This window comes from Pteropus medius, unplaced genomic scaffold (genome assembly GCF_902729225.1).
Source record: "Pteropus medius unplaced genomic scaffold, Ma_sr-lr_union100, whole genome shotgun sequence".
Taxonomy (NCBI): domain Eukaryota; kingdom Metazoa; phylum Chordata; class Mammalia; order Chiroptera; family Pteropodidae; genus Pteropus; species Pteropus medius.
This window is the reverse complement of record NW_024346285.1, coordinates 105854-133407: the sequence shown is the minus strand read 5'-3', so window position 1 is coordinate 133407 and position 27554 is coordinate 105854. Positions and strand designations below refer to the sequence as shown.

Genomic DNA, 27554 nt, shown 5'->3' with positions numbered 1-27554 from the left:
TATTCATGTATCCACCACAAGAGTGAAGACACAGTTTCATTACCACAAAGATCCCCCATGTTTCCCTTTTAAAATCACAACCTCTCTCTCCTGGCCCATTAACCTCATCTCATGGTTACCACTAATTTTTTCTTCGTAATTTCGTCACTTCAAGAATGTTATACAGTATGTTACCTTCTGGGATTGGCTTTTTTCAGTCAGCATAAATTTCTGGAAATTCTTCAAGGTTGTTTTTATCAATAGTTCATTCCTATTCATTGCTGAGATCCTAATATTGAACCAACCTTGCATGCATGGAATAAATTCTGCTTGGTCATGAGGTCTAGGCATACCTCGTTAAATTGCAACTTGCTTTATAGCACTTGGCACATATTGTGTTTTTTACAAATTGAAGGTAAAACTCTCTACCAGCCAAAAGATTATGACTCACCGAAGATTCAGATGATGGTTAACAATTTTTAGCCAATACATTACATTGTAACTAAGGTATGTACATTTTTTTTAGATGCTATTGCATACTTATTAGACTACAGTTTGGTATAAACATAACTTTTATATGCACTGGAAAACCAAAATATTTGTGTGACTCACTTTATTGTGATGTTCACTTTATTGCGGTGGTCTGGAACGAAACCCACAATATCTCTAAGGTGGAGCTTGTATAATTTTTAAAAATCATGGTTAGATTTAATCTGATAACATTTTAAAAAATATTTTTGCATCTACATGAGAGATATTGGACTACAGTTTTACAATTTTGCACCCTCTGCTTTGGTATCAGAGTAGTATTGGCTTCATAAAACAAATTAGAAAATTTTCCCTCTTTTATTTTTCTGGTAGATTGTAAAATTGGTATTAATCCTTCCTCAAATGTTTGGTAGAATACTTCAGTGAAACCTAGATAATTCTTTTTTGGAAACAAATTATGAATTCAGTTTCTTTAATGGTTATGCAACTATTCAGATAATCTTTTTTTTCCTAGAGTTTTGGAATGTGGGTTTTGAGTAATTGGTCCATTTCTTCTAAAATACAGAATTTATGAGTGTAGTAAAATAGTCCACAGTACTCCCTTAGTACCCTTTTAATGGCTGCAGGATCTGTGGTGATGATCGGTTTCATTCCTGACGCTGACGATTTGTATCTTTTCTTAATTACAATAGGTTAATTATTTTATTTTACTTTTTGAAAAACTAACTTTTTGTTTCATTGATTTATGTATTTTTTTTTGTATGAGACATTGATTTCTGCATTAATCTTATTATTTTCATCCATCTGCTTCTTTGGGTTTATTTTGCCCCATTTAAGTTTTTGAGGTATGAATTTAGGCTACTGGTTTGAAACATTTCTTTATGTATAATATGAGCATTTAGTGCTATAAATATCCCTCTCATCATGGCTTCAGTTGCTTCCCATAAGTTTGATATGTTGTATTTTCATTTTCATTAGGTGCTACGTATTTTTTAATTATTTCCTTTGAAACAACTTCCTGTTTGACCCGTGATCTAGTACTGTGTTGCTAAATTTCAGTCTTTTGAGGTTCTCTGGTTGTCTCTGTTATTTATGTTGTTTGATTCCATTGTGGTTAAGGAATATACTCTGTATGATTGCACTTCTTCTAAATTTATTGAGGCATGTTTTATGGCCTGGGATATGGACTGTCTTGGTGAGTGTGTATATATATCCTGGGTGCCTGAAAAATAAACATATGTTCTGCTGTTTTTAGGCGGAGTGATCTTTATATATTAGATCCTGGTGTTTGACTATCGTGTTCAGGTCTACTAAATCCTTGTTGATTTTTGTTCAAGTAAAATAGATGGGGCAGTAACAATAATCGTCAATAATAACAATGAATTTTCTCAACTTCTCTTTCAGCTCGGACAGTTTTTGCTTCATGCATTTCGTTATTTGCTTTGTACACATTTAAGATTGTCGTATCCTCCTGGTGGATTGATTCCTGTATTATTTTGTAATGTCTCCTTTTTTCTTTAGTAAATTTCTTTGCCCTGAAGTCTACCTGATATTAATATAGAAACTCCTACTTTTAAAAATTAACCATTGCATGGTATATCTTCTTCTACCCATTTACTTTCAATCTACTTATGCCACTTAATTTGATACACAGAATGTTGTTGGGTTATGTTTTTTTATCCATCCTCACAATTCTGTCTTTTGATCGGTGTAATTAGAACTTTTAAATTAATTACTGATGTTACTTTCTTATTTACATTTCTATCCTCTAGGTCTTATTTTTCTGTTTCTTCTTTTCTGTGCATTATTTGATGTTTAAGAGTTCATTTGGATTGATTCTTAGTGCTTTTTTATTGTATCTCTTTGTATATTTTCTTAACATTTGCTCTAGTTATTACAGTATACATATGTGCTTTATCATAGTCTATCAATATGTTACCATTTAGAAGTATGAAAATATTACTTTCATTTAGGGCCCTTTACCTTTCACACTTTTAAATATCATTGTTTAGAGCAGGTGTCCTCCACCCCTTTCTATGGCCTGTTAGGAACTAGGTGACACAGCAGAAGGTGAGTGGCAGGAGAGCAAGCGAAGCTTAATCTGTATTCACAGGTCCCCAGTGCTACCATCACCATGTCAGCTCCACCTCAGTTCATCAGGCATTACATTCTCATAGGAGTGCTGGTCTCTCATGACTAAAAGGTTGGGGACCACTGTTTTAGAGTATCAGATGGTATAATTTTGCTTCAGTCATCTCATGCGTTTTTAAAAACTTGTGGGTAGCATAAGTATATTGTATGTACTCATAGTTGTTCTCTTTTAATTTCTTCTTCCCCATGCCCCAATATTTCTTTCTTTCTTTCTTTTTTTTTTTTACCATTTTCTTCCATTTGAAGAATTTTTTTAGCCATCGTTGGTCTGCTAGCAACAAATTCTTAGTTCTCTTTCATTTGAGAACACGTTCATTGCACCCTCATTCCTGAAGGGGTAGTTTTGCTAGATAAACAATCTGAAGCTGACAGTTTTTTTTCTTTTAGCACTTGAAGCAAAATGTTCTACTTTCTGTAATCTCCATGATTTCATTTGAGATATCTGCTGTAATTTGAATTGTTTCTTCCCCCCATGGGTAAATAATGAGTCATTTCTCTCTGGCTGCTTTTAAGATTTTTCTTTGTCTTTAGTCTTCATAATTTTAGTTAAGATGTCTTAGTGTGGATTAATTAGCATTTAGTTTATTTGGTATTCCCTTGGCTTCTTGAAATGCACCTGTATGTCTTTTGCCAAATATGAGAAGTTTTCAGCCATTATTTCTTCAAATATTTTTCAGTCCCACTGCCTATCTGGGACTCTGATGATACAACGGTTAGCTCTTTTGTTCCAGATCCAGAGATTCCCTTCTCCTATACCCATGCCAGTATTTACTCTGTGTTGTTTGCTAAGTTCTGTTGATCTGTCCTCAAATTCTCAGGTTACATTTTCTGTCATAGCAACTCTATCACCAAGCTTATCCAATAAGTTTTTAAATCTTTTCTACTTTTTAGTTCTATAATTTACACTTGATTTTTTTTTTTTTGGTATAACTTCTGCTTTTTAAAAAAAAGATTTTGTACTTTTTCATTTGTTTCGAGATAACTTATAATTGCTTTAAGCATTTAATGATGGCTGCTTTAGTATCTCTGTCAGATAATTCCAATGTCATTGTCATCTCAGTGTTGGTGTCAGTCGATTCTTTTCTAGATTAAGTTGTTTTTTCCTGGTTCTTGGTATGATAATTAATCTTCTATTGTATCTTGAACATTAACTGTTAAGAAACTCTGGGTCCTATGTAAATCTTTCATTTTAGCAAGAAATCACTCTGTTTTTAGGTTTAGCACCCAGATCTAGTCCTACTTCTGTGGGCTATTTGTTCTAATGACCATTTAATTTTCAGAGCTCTTGCAATGCTAGTTGGGTCTGCTTAGCTTATTTCGTAATGCTGTTGCTCATACTTTCCCCTGCTCTTGCTGGGGTGTGCATTAGGAATATCCCCCAAATAGGCTTTTTGTTTGTTTGTTTGTTTCTAGGTAGGGAAATAGATGCTCTAGCCTAAAAGGGAGGAAAAACTTCACAAGTTGAACCACTGATATGTCAGGATCCACCTTCCCAGTACCTGCTGACCACCTGATATCTGTCAGTAGGGGACAGAAATCTTCCTGGGCTGGGCATTTTAGGGGGTGATGCCATTTCTGGTACCACTGGGCTGCCAGGTGTCTTGCATCTAGGTGGAGAGTCTTGGGTCTGTGGGGATAAAAAGCACTTCCCAGGACAGGTATTTCTGTGTCAGGATCCTCCTGGCTGGTGCCACCTACCTGCCGGCTGTCTCTAAGTGAGAAGAGTGTCAATCCTGTAAGAAAAGAGAGCAATTCTCTTCACCACTTACTGTTAGCAGGAGTCCTAATCAGTCCCACCTGCTGCTGCTGCTGGGCTCACCTGAAGTTGTCAGCAGGACTTAAGCTATCTCCAGGGAGGAATGCACCTATCTGGGCTATCATTTGCTAGTTTGGGAACCAAGAAACACCACACCACTTTCTTTTTTGGGGTAGTGGGGGATGTAAGAAGCACTGCCCTGTGTTTCTCTTCTAGTGTCAAAGTCTACTCTCTCTCCAGGATATAGAGCTTAATTCTCGACAATAGGAGTGTGGGCTAGACTAATCAATTAGTTATAACAAGTAGGGTCTGTAAAGTGAAAAATGATTAAGCTTATGGTGGAGAAGCTGGGCAGACATCACCTTTATGAAGTGATCAAGGTTACCATCACCAGGAATAAGCCCTGTTGGCATCATGTACCCCTGGATGAGATACAATTAGGACATTTCACTTCTGTGGTATTCTTCCAAAATGTCCATAAATCAAATCCAGTAATAGAAAACATCAGACAATCTCACATTGAGGGGCATTCAATAAAATACCTGACCAGCTCTCTTCAAGTGTCATGGTCGTGAAAGACAAAGAAAGACTGAGAAACTGTCAGATTGGAAGAGTCTAAAGAGATATGGCTAAATGCAATGTGGGGTCCTAGGTTGGATTCTCGATCAGAAAATAGAAATAGTGGAAAATCTGAATGCAGTGTACAGTTCCTAATAGTGTGGTCACAATGTTAATATTAACTTTAGTAAGTGTACTATGATTATGGCAGATGCTACTATTAGGAGAGAAAAGTGAAGTTACCAGTCTGGCTCCCAACAACATAGATATTTGCTCAATCCTATAATGCATACAAAATAGTTTCAGAATTGCTTCACCATACTGCTACTGCTACGAGAAACAAACCTACTAAAAGCTTAGGATTTGTTTGTAATTCTAACACATATAAAAATAAAATGCCCAAGACCGATGATATATAGTCAAATATTGTTATTTTCCCTTTTTAAATTAAATTTATTGAGGTGACCTTGGTTAACAAAATTATATAGGTTTCAAGAATACAATTTAGTAACACATGTAGGTATATTGCATTGTGTGTTCACCGCCCAGAGTTAAATTTTCTTGCATCACCATGTATTTGACTCCCTTTATTCAAATGGTGTTTCTTTTATTTCTTTGTAATATATATGTTTAAAATCATGGGGGATTTTTTTCTACAACTTTGTCTGAGATTACTCAAAGATAGTTTCTATTGACTGCTTTTTTTCCTAAGGATGAGTCACGCTGTTTTTTTACATGTAGTGTAATTTTTTAATTTAAAAGTTGGTATGTTAGACAACATATTATAAGGACTCTGGATTCTGATTTTTACTCCTAAGAGTTGTTGCTGTTGCTGCTGTTTTCATTTATTTGTTATGTAAACTTGTCTGGACTAATTCTGGTGCCTTTTTTTCCCTTACAATGTGAGGCACTGATGTCTGTGCTCACATTTTTAAAAAAATTCCTGGCTCCTCCAATTCACCTCTGCTTCAGCATATCTTAGTTTTCAGCCAAAGATTGGTCAGAGGTTCTGTCCAAACACCTTGAGCCAGTAAGGTTCCTACTCTTTGCTGATAGATCTATGTGTAGTTTGGGAAATATATTCAAAGTTCAGCCAGTTTTCAAATGCCCTTAAACTTTATTTCTGTCGGGCCCTCTCATGTCTCCTCTATATGTGTGGACTGTCTTAGGGTCACCCAGACATGTGTGAATAACTTGAGTCCTCTCAGTCTCCCCTACACCTGTGTGCAGCCTTCCAGTAACCTGGGGTGTATGGAGAGCTTATTAAGGTTCTCTGTGTCTCTCATTTTCAAGATCTCCTTGTTAAATTTCTGGCTCGTCTGCTTGTGTCTTGCTTTCCCCAGCCAGGACTGCAACCCCAGGGTAGCTGAGTCACTGGTGTTTCCCATTAGTTTGCTACCTACATTGGTACTTTTCCTGACAACACTTTTGGGTATAGGTTTTTTGCACTGTGCTCCAAATAAAGTCTCTAGCAGTGAATATTTTTGGTTTTCAGGGCTTGTCCCACCCTTGTAGAACTATCAAACTGACCCAGCCGGGGTTAGGGAATGGGAACAATCCTAGTAATAAGGCCACAAACAACCATTGTTCAGTAGTTTTTCATGAATATACATTTCTAAGTTTGTTGTAAATTTTGTCAATTTTGGGGGTCCTGAAATGGTTATTTTTTGACAAATTTGTCCCACTTTATTGTTCTTTTTTGGGGGGCGGGGGAAGGGAAGGTTTTACTGAGCTTCTAATTCCCCCATGTTGGAAGCCCCATCTTCATGAGAATATTAATTCTTAACAATATAAAAGATATTCTTTGGGGGAAAACAATGTTTTAATTTAAATTATCATCCTAGCAGTGAGCTCTGGAAAGATGCTCAGGATGGCACTGTGTTGGCTCTATGCCTTTTCTGCTTAACTGAGTGGTCTTTTACTGCAAATGCCAGTTTATCTTACATGGACCTGCTGGAATCAGCCAGTCTGTTCTCTCATCAACAAAGTAAATGAATCCTTTCCCCCTCAACATTTTGTTGCTTTTGTAAAGTGTTATTAGTAATACTTGTCCAGCATTTTACTAGTCACAAAGAGATTCCGCAGTATTTCTCTCATTTCCCCCTTTTTACACTTAACACCATAACACTAGAAGGCACATTATTAGCATTGCCCCTGTTTTAGATTTCAGAGAAATTATTAAGAGCGGAGGCTTTGGAACCAGTGTTTTCCAGTGTCCAATGAATGATGTGACAAACTCATGAATGGCTAAGAGATCTATTCAATGTGCAAAAATAGCCTAATGGATTTTAATGTAATGATATTAGAATTTACTGATAGGGATTCAGATTCCACATTACAACTAATCTTTAAGAAACTACCAGTTGTTGAATTTTGGTGTGGCATCGAAGCAGAATATCCCTAGTTATCTAAAAGGACCATTAAAACATACCCCCCGTTCCAACTATGTATTGAGATGAGGCTGGATTTTCTTCATATACTTCAACCAAAAATGTGTATCACCACAGACTGAATGAAGAAACAGATATGAGAATCTACTTGTCTACTATTAAGTCAGACATTAAAGAGATTTGCAAAAATGTTAAACGATGTCACTGTTTTCCCCATTTTTTGTTTTTAAAAATACTTTTTAATGTTATTTATCTTAACATGTAATAGGCTTATTATTGTTACTTAAAGTAAAATAAGTATTTAAATTTTTTCTGTTTTAATTTGTAATACGGTAAGTATTTAACAGAAATTCCTGAGTGTCTTCAATCATTTTTAAGAGTCTAAAGGAGTCCTGAAACCAAAACATTTAGGAACATGCTCTGGAAGAGTACACTATACATCTGTAACTTATCATTGTCTACCTTTAAAATATTCTACATTGTGGGCAATGTACAGTGTACTTCCAATTACCACCTTCCCACACTCTGTGCTCTTGTTGTCACGTATCTTACTTCTTTATATGCTAAACCCCCACCACCATTATGTTGTTATTTTTCCTTTAAACAGTTGAGCTCATAGAAGTGTACTGCTCAGAGCTGCCTTTAGGAAAAAACTTGCTGTTCAGCTTTGAGAAGTGCAGTTACTTGAGATCCTCCAGTTACAGTGCCTTCAGGATTGGCTTCGGCTTTAGAACTGAGGTCACGATTTCTCAGACAGTCCCCAGCTAGTTTAGAATAAGCATGGCAGGCTTGCTAGGGTGTGACCATTTCAGCAAGTGCAGGGGTCCTCTAATGGGCTTTTTTTTTTTGCTGTAGAGTTCCCTATTAGGCTGGCTAAAATTTCAACAGATCTCCCTTCCAAATCCTGCTTCCTCCCTCATTTCTTTCTCAGCTGTTCAGTTTACACTGATTTGAGGGCTTCCTCTTCCAAATCGTGACCTCTCTTTATCTTTCACAGACATCACCCGTTGAAGGACACTTTGGTTGTTTCCATATCTTGGCCACTGTGAATAATGCTGCTATGGACATCGGGGTGCATATGTCTTTGTGGATAAATGTTTTCAGGTTTTTTGGGTAAAAACCTAGAGGAAGGATTGCTGGATCATATGATAATTTTATTCTTAGTTTTTTGAGGAACTTCCATACTGTTTTCCATAGCGGCTATAACACTTTACATTCCCACCAGCAGTTTCTGAAGGTTCCTTTTTCCCCACCTTTCCAGCACTTGTTATTCCTTGTCTTGTTGATGATAGCCATTCTAACAGGTGTGAGGTGGTATCTTGTGGTTTTAATTTGCAGTTCCCTATTAGCTAGTGAAGTTGTGCATCTTTTCATATGTCTGTTGGCCACTTGTATGTCTTGGAAGAAGTATCTGTTTAGTTCCTCTGCCTATTTTTTAAATGAGTTATTTGATTTTTTGTTGTTATTGACTTGTATGAGTTCTTTATATATTTTCGATATTAGTCTCTTATGGGAGGTGTTGCTTCCAAATATCTCCTTCCCTTCAGTAGCTTGCCTCTTTATTTCGTTGATTGTTTCTTTTGCTGTGCAGAAACTATTTAGTTTGATAATGTCCCATTTATTTTTGTTTTTACTTTCTTTGCCTTGAGGTCAGATTTATAAAATCCAAGGTCCATGTGTTTAGCACCTATGTTTTTCTATGCAGTTTATTGTTTTCGGTCTTAAATTTAGGTCTTTGATCTGTTTTGAGTTAATTTTGGTGTTTGGTGACACGTAGCAGCCTAGTTTCATTCTTTTGCATGTGGCTTTCCAATTTTCCCAGCTCCATTTATTGGGGGAGCTTTTTCTTTTTCTCTCCATTTTATGCTTTTGGTTCCTTTGCCAAAAATTATTTGCCCATATATACTGGGGTTAATTTTTCAATCCCTCAATTCTGTTCCATTGGTCTGTGTGTCTATTATTCTACTAATACCATGCAATTTTGATTATTATCACTTTATAGTATAATTTGAAGTCAGGCACTATGATATCTCCAGCCTTTTTTTTTTCTTCTCAGAATTGCTTTGGCTATTTGGGGTCTTTTGTGATTGTATACAAATCTGATGATTTTTAATTCTATTTCTTTGAAAAATGCTGTTGAGATTTTGATATGGGGATTGTATTAAATCTGTGTATTGCTTTGGATATTATGGCCATTTTAACTATATTGATTCTACCAATCCATGAACATGGAATATCTTTACATTTTTTTAGTGTCTTTTTCAATTTCTTTTAATAATGTCTTATAGTTTTCAATGTCTAGGTACTTCATAAGCTTTGTTAAGTTTATTTCTAAGTATTTATTGTTTTGTTGCAATTACAAAAAGAATTGTTTTTTTTTTCATTTCTTCCTCTGAAATTTCATTATTAATGTATAAGAACGTAATGGATTTTCATGCATTAATTTTGTATCCTGCAACTTTACTGTATTTATTTATGGTTTGCAATAGTTAATAGTTTTTTGGTGGAGCCTTTAGGGTTGTCTATATAATAATATCATCTGCAAAAAAGTGACAATTTGACTTCATTCTCAATTTGGATGCCTTTTATCTCTTTCTCTTGCCTGATTGCTCTAGCTGGGACTTCCAATACTATATAAATAAGAATGGTGAGAGCAGACAACCTTGTCTTGTTCCTGATCTTAGAGGGAAAGCTTTTAGTTTTTTACCATTAAGTGTGATATTAGCTGAGCATTTGTCATATATGGCCTTTATTATGTTGAGGTACTTCCCTTCTATATCTATTTTATTAAAATTAAGTATTTTAATCATTAATAGATGCAGTATCCTGTCAAATACTTTTTCTACATCTGTCTATTGATATGATCACATGATTTATATCCTTTATTTTGTTTATTTGGTGTATCATATTGATCGATTTTCATATTTGTACCATCCTTGTGCCTGTGGAATGAACCCCATTTGATCATGATGTATAATTTTTTTAATGTATTATTGTATTTGATTTGCTAGTTTTGTTTAGGATTTTTGCATCTGTATTCATCAGAGATGTTGCTCTGTAGTTTTCTTTTTTTGTGTCTTATCCTTACCAGGTTTTGGTATCAGGTAATGCTGGCCTCATAAAATGACTTTTCTTCAATATTTTTGGAAGAGTTTGAGAAAAGTAGATATTAAATCATCTTTGAATATTTGGTGGAATTCACTAGTGAAGCGTTCTTGTCTTGGACTTTTAGTTTTTTGGAGGTTTTTGATGATTGCTTCAATTTCCTTACTGTTGATCAGTCTATTTAGATTTTCCAGTTCTTCATGATTCAGTCTGGGAAGGCTGTATATTTCTAAGAACTTATCCATTTCTTATAGGTTATCGAATGTGGTGGCATATAGTCTTTCATAGTATCCTTCTACAATACTTTGTATTTCTGTGGCATCTGTCGTAACTTCTCTTTAATTTCTGATTTATTTGTGTCTTTTCTCTTTCTTCCTTAGTGAGTCTAGCCAGAGTTTTGTCAATTTTATTGATCTTTTCAAAGAACCAGTTCTTTGTTGCATTAATTTTTTTCTATTGTATTTTTGTTCTTATTTAACTCTGCTCTAATTTTTATTATTCTCTTCCTTCTGCTGACTTTGGGCTTTATTTTTTTCTGGTTCTTTGAATTGCAATGTTAGGTCATATATTTGGGATTTTTCTTGTTTCTTGAGATAGGCCCATAATGATATAAACATTCTTCTTATTACCACTTTGCTGTATACTCAAAATTTTGATATGTTGTATTTTCATTCTCTTTTGCTTCTGTATATCTCTCGATCTCTCCTTCTATTTCTTCTTTGACCCAGTCTTTCTTTAGTAGCATGTTGTTTAATCTCCACATATTTGTGGCATTTCTTGCTTTCTTTTAACAGTTGATCTCCAGTTCCAATGCATAGTGGTCAGATGATATGCTTAGTAGGATTTCAACCTCCTTAAATTTTTTGAGGCTAGTTTTGTGTCCCAGCATATGGTCTATCCTTGAGAATGTTCTATGTGCACTAGAAAAGAATGTATAAACTGGTGTTTGGATGAAAAGTTTTATAAAGGATGATTATGTCCAATTGGTCTAACATGGCATTTAAGATTGATATTTCCTTATTGATTTTCTGTTTGGACGATCTAGCCATACTTGTCAATGGGGTATTAGGTCTCCTACTATAATTATATTTTTGTCAGTTTCTCCCTTTAGTTCTGTTAGAAGTTGCTTTGTATATTCTGGTGCTCCCTGATTGAGAGTATACATATTGATAAGTGTTATGTTTTCTTGATGTATTGTCCCCTTTATCATTATGAAGTGTCCTTCTTTGTCTCTTGTTACCTTTCTTATCTTGACGTCTCTATTTCATCAGACATAAGTACAGCTACATCCACTTTTCTCTGGATGCCATTTGCTTGGAGTATTGTTTTCCACCCTTTCACTTTGAGTCTATTTGTCCTTGCAGCTGAGATGTGTCTCTTGAAGGCAGCATATGGTTGGGTTTTATTTTTTGATCCAATCTGCTGCTCCGTGCCTTTTTATTGGTGAACTCAGGCCATTTACATTTAGGGTGGTTATTGAAATATGAGGTTTTCCTATAGCTATTTTATCTTTTGTTTTCTGGTAGTTTGGTGTCTCATTGTTTCTTTTCCCTGTGTTTCTGTCTGTTTTAGTTTGGTGGTATTTTATGATTTTTTCCCTCTATTTCCTTTTTTAATGTTATGTGTCTCAGTTCTGGATTTCTGTGCATGTGTGTGTGTGTGTGTGTGTGTGTGTGTGTGGTTACCATTAGGTTTATGTACAAGAAAGTTTTCTTCTGAATCATCCTATCACCACTCCCCCTTGCAAATTCATACCTTTATACCCTCTCTTTATTTCTTGTTGTCATACATTATCCCTATTTGAGCTGTGAGTTCATTTCACAGTTAGATCTTCTTATCTTTTTAAAATGTTTATACCTCCTCACCATTATGTAATATTTAAGTTTATAATACCCTATTCTGAATAAGAGTTGCAGTTCCTGTTTCTGTCTGTTAGTCATCTTACTCATAGTTTTGTATCTTTTTGTCTTCTCGTGTCAGTTACAGTAACCTCCTTCAGTATTTCCTGTAATGCAGGCCTTGTAGTAGAAAATTCCCTTATCTTCTGTATGTCTGAAAAGGTCTTTATTTCTCCTTTATATTGAAAGGAGAATTTGTTGGACATATTATTCTTGGCTGGTAATTTCTCTCTTTCAATAGTTTGAATTTTTGATTCCACTCCCTTCTAGCTGGTAGTTTCTGCTTAAAAATCCAATGATAATCTAATTGGTTTTCCTTTGTAGGTTACTGTTTTCTCTTCCCTGTCTGCCTTGAGAATTCTTGGTCATTAATTTTTGCCAGTTTTAAAATAATGTGCCTTGGAGAAGGCCTTTTTGGATTGAGATAATTAGGTGTTCTGTTTGCTACTTGGATTCGGGGTTCCAGTTCTTTCATAGGGTTGGGGAGTTGTTGTCAACTATTTGTTTGAATAGGCTCTCTGTTCCCATCTCCCTCTCTTCTTTCTGGTATACCCATTATCCTTTTTTAAAGTACTTTTTTATTTATCAAATATAGTTGGCATGCAATATTATATTAGTTTCAGGTGTACAACAGTGATTATACATTAATATAACTTACAAAGAGATCACTTTGATAAATCTAGTATCCATCTGACATCGTACACAGCTATTACAATATTATTGACTATATTCCTTATGCTATACTTTACACCCCCATGACTGTTTTGTAACTGCCAATTTGTACTTCTTAATCCCCTCCCCTCCCATCTGGAAACCCTCAAAATATTCTCTGTATCTATAAGTTTGTTTTTGTTTTCTTTATTTTGTTCTTTAGATTCCACACATAAGTGAAATCATATGTTATTTGTTTTTCTCTGTCTGACTTATTCCACTCAGCACAATACCCTCTAGGTCCATTCCTGTGGTTGCAGATGACAAGATTTCATTCTTCATTTATTTTTATGGCTGAGTAATATTCCATTGTATATATGTACCACCTCTTCTTTATCCATTCATCCACTGATGGACACCTAGGCTAGGTTGCCGCCTTGTATTGTAAATACAAGTATTGTAAATAATGCTGCAATAAACATATGGATGCACATCACATGTCTTTTCAAAGTAGTATGTTGAGTTTCCTAGGATAAATACCCAGAAGTGGGATTACTGGGTCCTCTTTGTCTCTTCTTATAACCTTTGTTGTAAACTCTATTTTGTCTGGTATAAGTATTGCTACCCTAGATTTTGTTTTTCATTTCAATTTTTATGGCATATCTTATTCCGCCTCTTTATTTTTAATATATATACATATTTATATGTATATTTTTTCTTCCTAAATATATAAATATATATATTTTCTTCCTAAAGAAGTCTTTTTAACATTTCCTGTAATACTGCCTTTTAGCTTTGTTTTCTCTGAGAAGCTCTTTATTTGTCCTTTGAATCTAAATGATAGCTTTGGTGGATAATCTTGGTTGTTGGTCCTTGCTTTTCATCACTTTGAATGTTTCTTGCCAATGTCTTCTGGCTTGAAAAGTTTCTGTTGAGAAATCAGTTGACAGTCTTATGGGAGGTCCCTTGTATGTAGCTAATTGCTTTTCTCTTGTTGCTTTTAAGGTTCTCTCTTAGTCTTTTACCTTTAGATTTTAATATGATATATGTTGGTGTGGGCCTCTTTGGGTTCATCTTGTTTGGGACTCTCTGTGCTTCCTGGGCTTGCATGTCTATTTCTTTCACCAGGTTAGGGAATTTTCAGTCATCATTTCTTGAAATAGGTTTTCAATTTCTTGCTCTCTTCTCTTGGTATCCTTGTGATGCAAAAATTGTTGTACTTGATGTTCCAAAGGTCCCTTAAACTACCCTCTGTTTTTTGGATTCTTGTTTCTTGTTGTTGTTCTCATTGGGTGTCCTCTGCTACCCCATCCTCTAAATTGCTGATTTGATCCTCTGCTTCATCCAATCTTTTGATTCCTTCTAATGTATGCTTCATCTCAGATATTGTATTCTCCATTTCTGACTGGTTCCCTTTTATATTTTCCATCTCCATTTTTATGTTTTCTATCTCTCTGTTAGAGTTCTCAGTGATTTCATTTACTCCTCCCTTAAGTTCATTAAGCATCTGTATAACCAGTGTTTTGAACGCTGCATATGGTAGATGGCTTGTCTCCATTTTGTTGAGTTCTTTTTCTGTAGCTTTGTTCTGTTCTTTCATGTGGGACATGTTTCTTTGTTTCCCTATTTTGGCTGCCTCTCTGTGTTTGTTTGTATGTATTAGGTAGGTCCTATGTCTTCCAGTCTTAGGAGACTGGCTTTATGTAGTAGGTGTCCTGTGGGGCCCAGTTGCATAGTCTTCCCTGGTCACCTGAGCAAGGTGCCCACAGTGTGTCCCTTGTGTGAGTTGTATGTGCCCTCCTAATGTGGTTGATCCTTGGTTGCTGTTTGTACTTCGATGAGAGGGATTGACCCTTGGGCTGATTAATTGTGAGAACTGGCCAGTGAGGAGCCTACCCTACAGAGCAGGATTCACTTTAACAAGGCTCTGGTGCCTGTTCAGTCTGCCCTTTGGGTGTGTCCTCCTCAGATACAGCCGTGGGTGGTGCTCGGGCTCTGGCTTCGGTCAAAGTTGGTCACTGGGCCTCCTGGGTGAGGCCCAGCCTATACATTTTCAGGACCACCTGGCAAGAGTAACCAAGCAATCTGCAGATGGCTGCCACCTGTTCTGGGCTTAGAGGTGCCTCAAGAGGCCATGCCAGGAACAGAGGACAGCTTCCAGTAGTGCCAGGCTTGGAGCTGGTCACCACAATATACAGGGCATAGAGGCCAGATGCTTCTTTGCATTTTGTGAACCTTTGACAGGTTTTAGGAAAGTCTGTAGCATGAGCCAAGAGAGGCCATTTGTATGGAAAAAAACTACTAGAGGCAGCTTGGGTGGCCCACAAGTTGAGAGAAGCAGGGTCGAAGAGAATCACCTTGGCAGTGACCTGGTTAGCCTGGTTGATGGAGACTCAGTTATGGCAGCTGCCTGTGTCAGCATACCTGGAATGGGAAGGGCTCAACAAAGTAACAATGGCTTCTGCCAGCACTCCTGTATGGGGAAAAAGCCACTCCTCCAGCTCTTGCCCTAAGCTGGACAACTCAGTTCCTCCCCGTATATCCCTGGTGCTCCTTGAGCAGCTGCCCCAGCTGTACTCCAAGTGCGTCTGTCACTGAGTAAGTCTGTGTTCAGGCCTTTTAAGAGGAACGTCTTTGACTCCCACAGCCCTCTGTCTCACTCAGCCACAATCTCCACTAGTTTTCACAGCCAGAAGTTGTAGGAGCTTCTCTCCCCAGAACTAGAAGTGGGTTGGGGAGCTCAGTGTGGAGCCAGGACCTCTCATCTCCAGGGAGACCTCAGCAGCTAAGATATCCTTCTTGATTCTCAACTACCACAGGCGGTTGTGGGACTGGGTTGTTTCTCATCTCTGCCCCTTCTAACAGTCTTGAAGTGATCTCTTATGTATATCCCCACTTGTAGGACTTCTGTTTTGCCAGACCTCAAACAACTCCCAATGATGGTTGTTCTGTAATTTCATTGTAATTTTGATGTGGCCTTGAGAGGAGGCGAGCACAGGATCTACCTTCTACACCATCTTCAGAAGAATCTTCCTACCCATTATTCTAATATTGCTCTTTTTGATGATGTCAGATAATTCTTGTACAGTTCTTTAATTTTTTTTCTCTCAAAGCTCTCTTCTTCCATCTGTGTCAGTTGCAGATTTCTGTCTTCGATATTACTAATTCTTTCCTCCATCTGGTCATCTCTATTTCCTAAGCTCGCTATTTCACTCTTCATCTCTTTTATTAAGTTCTTCAGCTCCAGGAGTTCTATTTGGTTCTTTTTCAAAGTTTCAATCTCTTTGGTAAAGTATTCCTATTGTTCATTAATTTTGTTTCTGAGTCTATTAAACTGCCTATCTGAATTTTCTTCCATCTCATTGAGTTTTTTCAGAACTGCAATCTTGAATTTTCTGTCATTTAAGTCATATATTTATGTATGTCTAATTCTCTGGAGATTTCTCATGTTCTTTAAGAGCTGCTTTGTCATCTTGGTTGTTCATGGTATTTGATAGATTATTTCTCTGCCTAGGCATTTATGGGAATGAACTCTGCTTTTCTTTTTTTTTCGCCTCTTTAATCCCCGCCCCTGCCCCCACTTCCACCCCTGACTACGGATGTTGCCGTCTCCCCTTAAGAACTGGATCTTTGAAGGTGGGGTGTCTCCTCCCATGTGCTCGTGATGCGCCCCCCGGGCCTGGCATCCCCAGCGTACTTGGGGGGGCCTGGCGCACCTGGGGTATGGTCCGTGGCTCCACCTGGGGTGCGAACCCAGAACCTTCTGCATGTAAAGCAGATGTGCTAACCACTACACTATGGAGCCACCCCAAAGTCTACTTTTTAAAAAGAATTCATTATTTTGATCCCTCTTTAGTAGGTTGAGGTTTTTCTTTTGTTTTCCAGTAGGTGGCACACAAACCTCCTGCATTGTCCAGGAGGATCTCTGCTGTGTGGCAAAAAGATGCCCTTTATTCCCTGGAGAGGTGTGTGTCTCTTCTGTTACCAGGTCACCTCAGTCCCAGGGCTCCACCCCTATGGGAGAATGTGGTGGGCAGTGGGGTTCTGACACCCTGAAGAGCCCCTGACATTTGGGTGCTGCCCCAGCAGCCAGATGCAGTGTTCTGCTGCCTGAGGGGCCCCAGTACCTCTACCAGGATCATCTTGGCTGTGTGTGGGTGCCATGGGCTGGGAGAGGCCAGTGTACCTGTGGCTGTTTTCTTTCCAGTTATGGTGACCACCAGGCCTCAGCTACCTCTCCTCTGTATCTCTACCCTTGTCACTGGGACCAGCCACAGTGTGCCACTCATGATGTCTCCTTATTTCCCGGGGCTGCAGACTCCCTGCTCTGTAGACCAACTCACCACTAGCTCTGGGTGGGTGCGAGGAAGCTGTCAGGCTCATGACTCTACTTTCTAGAACACAGTTGTTGCACCTCTGTATGTGTCTCTTCCCTGGTCTCTGTCCTGATCACTGGGTCCTGCTGTAGTATGTTCTGATCACTGAGACAGGAATGATCAGATACAGAGTGTTCATGCCACAACCGGATTCCTCCCCTCTCCCAGTCCTACAGGGAGCTCTGGACTGTGTCTGCAGCACCCACCTTTACTCCTCTCCTTTTCCTCCTCCCTTGCTCACCTGATTTGCCCACCTTCAGATGCTTTGATCCACAGATCTCTCAGAAGTGTTTGTGTAGGCTGGGAATCTTCTGTTGGATTATAGCTGTTCAATTTGTTGTACTTTCAAGGGAAGAAATCAAGGAGACCCCTCATGCCACCATGCCTGACGTCATTACCTTTCTTTCTTAAACAAAAGGTAACAAACTATATATGCTTTTGGCACTTTGCTCTTTTCACTTAACATTTCTCTCATAGTGTCTCCTTGGTATCTTCTTCCTCAGTCTTTTTCTCAGCTGCATATTACTCCATTGTGTGTATGCTCCAATTTATATGATTTACTATGCTTAAATATTCAAACAATTTTCAATATTTTTCAAATATAAATATTGTGCATGTGTATAGTAACAAAATTTTAACTGATTCTTCAGGATTCTTAGAAATGTGCTGGCTATGTCAATAGGTACCTGCATAGTTTAAATATTGCCAGATTCCCCTCTAGAAGGCTTTGCTATTCTGCATTTCTACCAACAATTTATGAAAATGCCTGTTTCCTCATTGCCCCACCAATACAGAGTACTGTCAAGCTTTTGAATTTTTGCCAAGCTGATGAGTGAGAAACGGTATCTTGGTGAAGTTGTAATTTGCGTTTCTCTTATGAGTGAAGCTGAACATCTTTTCATTTGTTTAGATGTCTTTTGGCTACTTTTCTATAAGACATCCATCTGTTCTTTTCCCCTTGAGGTTTAAAAGTTCCTATAAAGTGGAGATGTTCACCCTTTATCTGTGTAATATTTTGATTTATGTTCTATACTTTTTTCCTAGTCATTTGTATTTTGATAGTACTTATTTTGCTATGTAAAATTTTTATTGCTTTGTAAATTTAACTTTATTAGTCTTATTACTAATAAGCAAAACATCTGCTCCTGGGGAAAATTACCTTGTAGTGAACATTCAGTGCCTAAGGCAAGGGGTCATGGCCAATCCTGAGCTGGGTATTTGTCAGGCTTTGGAGATTAGAGAGCACAAGAGGTAATGGCTTAAGGGGAAGCATCTTTCCTGGAATATAAAGGTGGGTGCTCTAGACCCTTTAGATGAGGGAGAGTTGTGGCTGAAGGCCCTAAGTCCTTGGGCTGGATTACTGGCATGTATTTACAACTAACGGGATGGGGCTTCAGGCTACAAGGACGAGTATTAACAGATGCCCTTCAGTCTGCTGTTGGGAAAGGCTGAGTGTGTGCCTTGGGGAGCACATATGACTGCTGGAGGACTTAAGAAGGGGTGAGGATGGCCATTATAATATTGCTGTCACTTCTACAGGACAAGAGTCTAGAACAAATACAGAGTGACTCTCCCAGGTCTCCCATGAGGTTGAATACCTTGGGGTTCTTGACAGAATGAGGTACACAAGCAGGTGTGCAGCTTTGTAAAGAAGCAGTTTATTAAAATAAAAGGGCATTAAATATAGAGGACTGCTGTTTAGAAAAGTAAACCATAAACCAACTATTTTATGAACACTAAAAGAAAACATTTTTTTTCCCTCCATTCTATTTCAGGAAAGCAGAACATTTCCTAGTGATTTCTACCATCTTTACACTCATGGAGAAAGGAAAGGTCAGAACACCCTTTTATGGCAGAAGTTGTTGTTGGCCAGATATGAACTAAACAAAATATTGAAGGTGCAGCCTGGCTTCTCCTTACTCTTTATATTAAAATGTGAGAATAGAGAGATAACTTGAAGATTTGGAAAATTGTCATTTTGCAAAAAATGAGAAATCATGTTGTGGAAAGAACACCATGGCATGACTAAACAATCACTTGATAAAGAGATTAGTTTGGAAACAATTAACCATCTCAGCAGAAACTGGCATGTTGGATTAAAGGCAATGTGGATAGGACAAAAAGAAGGCATTCTCCAGAATAGAACTGTCCAGATGCACACATGTGTTATCCATCAAGAAGAGGAAAGAATGACCACAAAGGTAAAACAGAGATAAGCAGGTCTGCTAGATGCATAGTGGGCCCAGAGAGTAAAAGTGTGGGGGTCCAGTAAGTCTCTTCCATGGTTACAGTGGGTCCCACACCACTGCTGCCACCCTAGTGGGAAGAGAGGGCAGAGAATTCAACCAAAGATTATTCCTGAGTCTTAAACCTACTTTTGGAATGGGAAATGTGAATTCTAGACCTGTCCCACCACTGTGTTTTGGAAGCAGATAACATGTCTGGTTTCCAGGTTCACAGCTGAAGATGAATTTTGCTTAAGGGTGAAGCACACCTCTAGTGTCACTCACATTTGATTTAGGTGAGATTCTGGACATATAGTTGATGCTGGAATGGGTTACAACTTTTGGGGCTGTACTGATGGGGTGAATGTATTCTGTACGTGAGAAGAATAGGAATTTAGGCTGAGAGCTGAGTGTTATGGGCTGAATTGTTCTCCCAGATTCATATACTGAAGCCATAACCTACAGTGTGACTTAGTTGATGAGAGGGTGGTTAAAAGGTAAATGCTATAAGGTCCCTAACCCAACATGGCTGGTGTCCTTATATAAGTGAGAGACACCAGGAAAGCATACACACAGAAAAAAAAGGCCATGTGAGGACACAGTAAGAATGAAGTCACATCTACAAGCCAAGAAGAGAGGCTTCAAAAGACACCAAACTGCTTACACATTGATGTTCAACTTCTAGTCTCAAAAACTGCAAGAAAATAAGTTTCTGTTCTTTAAGGCACCATGTCTGGTACCATGGCACCATGGCAGCCCTAGCAAATTAAAACACACTGCTAGTGCAGGAGGTAAATCAGCTATCTTATCACTGAAAGAATATAGTTTTTTCTTCACTGCATTTGAGGAAAGTGGAACATTTCCTAGTGACTTCTGCCATCTTCACACTCATGGGAAAAGGAAAGGTCAGGACAACAGCCCTTGTGGCAGGGGATGATGGCCAGACTTGGTCCTCTTATGTCTGTGGAGATGAGACTTCTGGCTAAAGCCACGACCGCACTCCTTGCACACGTATGGCTTCTCTCCCGAATGGGTCCGCTGGTGTCTGATGAGGGCTGACTTGAAGCCAAAGCCACGCCCACATTCATCACACACACATGGCTTCTCTTCTGGGTGTGTCCTCTGGTCAGATGTGAGTTGGGACTTCTGGCTAAGTCCTTGTTCACACACTCTGTATACCTCTGCCTCCTTCCCTGAGTGTGTCCTCTGGTGTCTGGTAAGGAGTGACTTGAAACCAAAGGTGCGTCCACACTCAGAGCATAGGTAAGTTTTCTCCCCTGTGTGTGTCCTCTGGTGTCTGATAAGAGTGACCTTCTGACCAAAGCCCCGCCCACACTCGGGGCACACATAAGGCTTCTCCCCAGTGTGTGTTCTCTGGTGTCCCATGAGGGAGACCTTCTGGCTAAAGCCACGCCCACACTCAGAGCACAGGTAAGGCTTCTCCCCTGTGTGTGTCCTCTGGTGTCTGATGAGGGTGACCTTCTGTCAAAAACCATGCCCACAGTCAGCACAGATATAAGGCTTCTCTCCAGAGTGTGTGACCTGGTGACTGAGGAGCAGGGACTACTGCCTGAAGCCACACCCACACTCCAGGCACAAGAAGGGCCTCTCACCTGAATGTGAGCTCCGGTGTTGGAGAAGTGATGCCTTCTGGCAAAAGCCTCTACCACACTCAGGACACACAAAAGGCTTCTCCTCCAAGTGTGTCCTCTGGTGCAGGATGAGAGCAATCTTCTGGCGAAAGCCTCGCCCACACTCCTGACATACAAAGGGTCTCTCCCCAGAGTGTATCCTTTTGTGGTTAGTGAGTGAGGATGTATATCTGAAATGTCGTCCACATTCCCTGCACACATATGGCTTCTCCCCCGAGTGCTTCCTTTGGTGTATGGTGAGAGAGGATTTCCGGCCAAAGCCTCGCCCACACTCCCTACAACTATAAGGCTTCTCCCCTGTGTGCATCCTCTGGTGCTTGAGGAGGTCTGACCTCTGGCAGAAGCCTCTGCCACATTCTGGACACACGTGATGCTTCTGGACGCTAAAGAGGCTTGGGTTTGTGCTAAGTCCTAGTCTATATTTTCCATATGTGACTGCTCCAGATTCTGAGATGTCTTTCTTCATCAACACTCTGTCTCTCTCCTTAGAGGCCATCCCCTGGTTTATTCCTCCACCTCTGCTGCCTACCACTGTGTCTACTGGCTGACCTTGAAATGGGCTAAAAAATACACTTGAAGTCCCATTCTGCTGTGGCCTCTTGAACATGGTGTTAGAGCCTTTTCTCTCTCCATCTTCTGCTTTTTCACTTGAGCAGCTTGGAGCTTCTAGTGGGAAGTAGTTTCCCGCAGAAGAGCTTGGGAAGATCTGAGGGGGGTGACCGCACAACACATATTGTCTGAGGAATTGAGGACTGGAAAAGGCCACCGGCCAGGAAAGACATGGCTGGAATTCTGTCCTTGGTTCTGCTGGAGAGAAAGTCTTGGTCAAAATCACCACAGGTACCTTGTGGACTGTTAAACTTACCCAGCAGTCATTCCTCAGATATTTACAGAAAGACTTACAGACCTACCTTCCATCCCACGGTGACACATTAATGTGTATCCTGTTGCAACACAGAACTCACAATATGAGCCAGCTCTAAATACCAGCCTGACTAAATAGTTTCAAGAAAGCATCACAGACAGTACCAGCCATATAATTTGCTGCCATTAGAGTTAAACATGTTCCCCAATACAATTATCTCAGAAGCCACCGACAGTAACACTGATGTAAACATTTTCCACAAATATATGCTTTTACTGAAAGTTAAACTATACAACTTATTACAAATTTCTTTAGTGACTTTTCCTATAAGAGAGGGATGGGGCCATTACACAGTCATTCCACCTAGAAGCCCCATGGAGGAGGCAGTATAAAGGAGAGATCAGAGATCCATGTGGGAAATGAACTGGAAGGTGGTGCCACCATCCTTAACAAGTACTTGCTAAAGGATATGTGCTGGGTTCTCTGTCAAAAAGTGGGGACCGGCAGTGAAACAAGACACAGTCCAGGTCTGCAACCCCTTAAAGGATCCTAGCTCCTTGTGTCTCCAATCAAGCCAAGACTTGCTTTTCTCAGTTTTCTACAAGCTGTTGTAAAAGGAAAAATTTCTGCCTACATAACAGCTCTTGCCTAGGAGATATCAATTTTGTACACCTTATTCCATTACGCTGGTTCTATTTACTTGAAGCTGATGAAAAATACATGAACTTTAAATAAAGTATACCATGCCTTCCCAGACCTGATTCTTTCTTCGCCAAAGTGAGATGTGTTTTATGAACCATCTATAACATGGGTCAGGAAACTACATTCCACTAGGTGTTTTGTAAATAGAGGTCCATTGGATCACAGCCATATTCTTCATGTAGTGTCTACAGCAGCTTTCACATAATGGCAAAGTTGAGTAGTTGCAACAAAGAACATAAAAGTTGCAAAGCCTAAAATATTTACTATGTGGCCTCTTAGAGAAAATGTTTCCCAAACCCTGATCTACAGTATTGACTCATTCAATCTGGTCTAAAACGCCAGCTTTCAATAGTAACAAGAATAGCCACTATGAAATCTCTTCCTAACACTTAAAAATCCCTACATTTCTTTCTCAGCAAACTGTGTGTGTGTGCACGTGTGTGCGTGCACACATGCACACACATCTAGATCTATAAGCTCCTGTGAAATGGCCTTGATAATCAAGTGCTGACCCCACTGGACATCCAGATGTAAAAGTGAACATCCTTTCAGTCTTATCATACAGTTCTGTCCATCAGAGGTCCCACCATGGTCTCTCATCAGGAGATGTGCCCTAGTACAGTTTACAGGTCTCTCATCAGGAGATGTGCCCTAGTCAGTGAGTCTATTAAACTAGGTTGTCCATATTTTCACAACCTGTGGAAAGTGTATACATTTCTGGCCAGTAGTTTCAAATAACTAGTTAGTTATAATTCTAAAGTTCTGATGGCTGAGCTTTCAGTATTGCACAATTGTCTACTTGTCTATGATTTGATGGGAAGAAAAAAGCAGTCACTTCCTTCTCTTTGGCTTGCTTGTCCACCCACTTGGTCATAAAGCCTAAGGCCAGTGGTAAATTACATCATTACAGGAGTACCTTTCAGCGGTAAATGAGGAACTTTCCCTCCTCCCAGCTTTACTGAACTATAATAGACAATGAGTTGCTCATATTTACATTGTACAATTCAATGAGCTTTTTTTTTTTCAGTTAGAGTTGGCATACAATGATGTTTCGATTGTACAGCATAGTGATTAGAGGTCAAGTGATTACCCCACTAAATCTAGTACTCCTTTTCCCCTTACATATTTATTACATTGTTGACTATTTTCCTTAATGCTACTCTTATATCTCCATGACTATTTTGTGACTATCCACTTGTATTTCTTAATCCCTTTGCCCTTTTTCACCATCCTCCCAAGCCCCCTCCCATCTAGTAGCCCTCAAAATAGTCTCTATCTATGAGTTTGTTTCTGTTTTTTTTGTTGTTTATTTTGTTCTTTAGTTTCCACGTATATGTGAAATTATGTGGCATTTGTCTTTCTCTGACTTCATTCACAATATGCTCTAGGTCCATCAAGGCAATATCTTTTTCTATCCCTTTCCTTTTAGTCTGTGTGTCTTTTAATCTGTAGTGAGTCTCCTGTAGGCAGCATATGTAGGAGTGTTGTTTTCTTATCCATTCAATTTCCTTTTCTTTTGGTTGGAGCACTTAATTCTCTTCCATCTGAGGTTATTTGATAGACATGTAGTTATTACCATTCTTTATTCATGTTTTTGATACATGTTTTTCTTCTTAAAGAAGTCCCTCCAACATTTTCTGTAATAGTAGCTTGGTGTTGATGAATTCCTTTAGATTATTTTTGTCTGGGAAGCTCTCTCTCTGTTCTTTGACTTTAAATGATAGCTTTGCTGGATAAAGTATTCTTGGTTGTAGATCCTGGGTTTTCATTGTGTTGAATATTTTGTGCCAAGCCCTTCTGTCCTGCATGGTTTCTTTGGAGAAATCAGCTGCCAGTCTTATGGGTGCTCCCTTGTGGGTAACTAACTGCTTTTATGCTTTTAAGATTTTCTCTTTGTATTTAATCTTTGGCCTTTTAATTATAATGTGTCTTGGTGTAGGCCTCTTTGGGTTCATCCTTTTTGGGACTCTCTGAGCTTCCTGGGGTTATATGTCTATTTCTTTCCCCAAGTTAGGGAAGTTTTCCATCATTATTTCTTCAAATAGTTCTTCAACTTCTTGTTTTCCTTCAGGTACCCCTATGGCATGGGTATTTTTTTACATTTAATAGTGTACCATAGGCTCCTTAAATTATTATTATAGTCTTGGCTTCTTTTTTTCTTGACATTCTGATTGAGTGTCCTTGACTTCCCCATCCTCTATATTGGTGGTTCGATCCTCTTCTTTATTCACTCTGTTGATTCCCTCTAATATACTCTTCATCTCAGATAATGTATTCTTCATTTCTGACTGGTTCCCTTTTATAATTTCCATTTTTAAATTTCTTTGTTAAAGTTCTCACTGAGTTCATCTACTCTTTCCCTAAGTTCATTGCGCATCTTTATTTATAACCATTGTTTTGAACTCTGCATTTGTTAGATTGCTTGACTCCATTATTCCTGGATCTCTGTTCTGGATCTCTGGTTTCTGCTTGTCTTCCCAATTGGGCTGCCTTTCTGTGTCTGTTTCTATGTATTAAGCAAAGCTCCTAAGTCTCCCTGTCTTATTAACATGGCTTTGTGTAGTAGGTGTCCAGTGGCATAGTCCTGAGAGTGATTCAGGAGTAGGCCAACTTTAGCCCCAGCCTGTGTTACTCTGGGGCCACCTGTTAAGATTCAGCAAGCAATCCACAGATGCTGTGCTTACAGTTGCCTCAAGAGGCCATGCCAGAAATTGAAGTCAGCTGCCACCAGTGTGGGTCTTGGAACTTGTTCTGCAAGTTGCATATGACTGAGCGAGGACACCACTAGATGTGGCTTGAGTAAAGCAGGGAGTTGGAGGAGGCGGAGTTTTAGGGAATCCTCTGGCCGAAGCAACCTGTTATCCAGTTTGATGACTTCAGCTATGGCAGTGCTGCGTCCTGCACACTGGGATGGGAAAGGCTCAACAGAGGAACAATGGACACCACTGGCACTTCTGTCCAGGAGAAAGCCTCAGCTCTGGCCCTCACTCCAACAACTCAGCATCCCCCTGTAAGTCCCTGGTGCCCCCTGAGCAGTCGTCAAGGCACTGGTGCTCAGAGCAAGCAGGTCCATCCCCGTGGTAGTCCGGTTGCACACACGGCCCTTTAAGAGGTGTCTGCAGCTGCCAATTGCAGCTGCTGCCTGCAGCTCCCACAGCCTCTGTCCCATTCAGCTGCTGGAGATTGGGTAGCCTCACGTCCTTGCCACGTCCTACCACCTTCCGTTGCAGGGTGATTTCTTATTTCTCCCACTAGTTGTACAGCTTGTTCATCTAGACCCCAGGCAACTCTGCTTGCTGTTTGCTCTGTGTTTCAGTCACGACTTTGATGTGGTCATAAAAGCAGATAAGCGAAGCCTCTATCATCTATGCCATTTTGACTTCTCTTCTGAAGGAGACACTTTTGTGTCTTCTAAATTAAATATGGTGACTGATTTAAATATGGCTAATGTCACCCTTACAGGAACCAATTCTAACCATTCTTTAAATTAGAATGTTCATTTATCAAAATTTTTGTGCCTAGCTAGTAATGTGACAAATTTTAACTAAAAGTGAGTGAGAATTACAATGTCCACTTTGGAAAACTCTAAACTTTAACATGGTTTTAAACATCCAGAAGTTCCTGAATAAAAGGAGAAATAAAAATAAAATTTTACCAAGTTAATTCTTTTTCAGTGAATCAAAAATTTCCAGGATGTAGAAGAAAATAAGTATATAAACTTAAAATCTACAACTGCTCTTGTGCCAATTGATTTTTGAGACCAATAAGTACATCAGTAATAGTACACAAACTCAAAGCTTTCCAACAGAAAGAGAAGAAAATCGATGCCTAATGGCTCCTTCAGGAAATCTTTCCTTCTGCAGTTCCAAGGATGCAGTATAGAAGCAAGAACTGTGGGTAAAGTAAATGGCTTCAGATAGCAGCTCACAAGAGGAATGCTGTGCATTCACTGCTTTTAAACAATTTAAAGAATTTTAAGACTTGGTCCAAAATGTAAAACGGTGACATTTGCAATGTTATCAGAATTAATCCTTGGTAATTGAACAACTGTCATAACATGCCATCTCCATGATTTTAAAACAATATAAAAGAAATTTGGCATATGTGAGTTAATTTTATGGATCAATTTAGCTGGCCACAGGTTGCCCAGACATTTAGTTAAACATTATTCTGGGTGTTTTTAAATGACTTTTAACATATAAATGGGTAGACTGAATAAAGCAGATTGTCCTCCCTTATATGAGTGGCCCTCATCCAATCAGCTGAGTCCTGAAGAGAACAAAAGGCTGACCCTCCCCCAAATAAGAGGGAATTTCTTTAGCCTGACTGCCTTCAAGTTGGGATATGGTGGTAGTGTTGTTGTTTTGGTTTTTCCTGTTTTCACACTCAAACTGAAACATTAGTTCCTCAAGGGTGTAGAGCCTGCTGGCCTTTGGACTGGAACCACACACACTATCGATTCTCCTGGTCTTTATCTTGCTGACTACAGATTTTGGGACTTCTCAGCCTCCATTATCACATGAGTCAATTCCTTATAGTCTTATAATACAGCTCATCTTGTGTGTGTGTGTACTCATGCATCCTATTAATTCTGTTACTCTGGATAAGCTGAATACTGATTTGATACTGAGAAGTAGGGTACTGCTATAATACTTGAAATTATGAAAGTGTCTTTGGAACAAGGTGATAAGTAAGGGCTAGAAGAGTTTTGAGATGCATGCTAGAAAAAGCCTCGCTTGACAAGAAGAGACTGCTGG

The 27554-nt window shown here is 39.0% G+C and overlaps 1 protein-coding gene across 1 annotated transcript in view; it reads right to left on the bottom strand.

Moving 5' to 3' along the window:
- Window positions 1-18989: 18989 nt before the first annotated feature.
- ZNF169 (zinc finger protein 169) overlaps window positions 18990-27554 on the bottom strand; it is a 43062-nt gene continuing 34497 nt past the window's right edge. The window contains 1 exon segment of the mRNA XM_039875727.1: window positions 18990-22034. Coding sequence (XP_039731661.1) covers window positions 20485-22034 — 1550 coding nt within the window. The 3' untranslated portion in view covers window positions 18990-20484.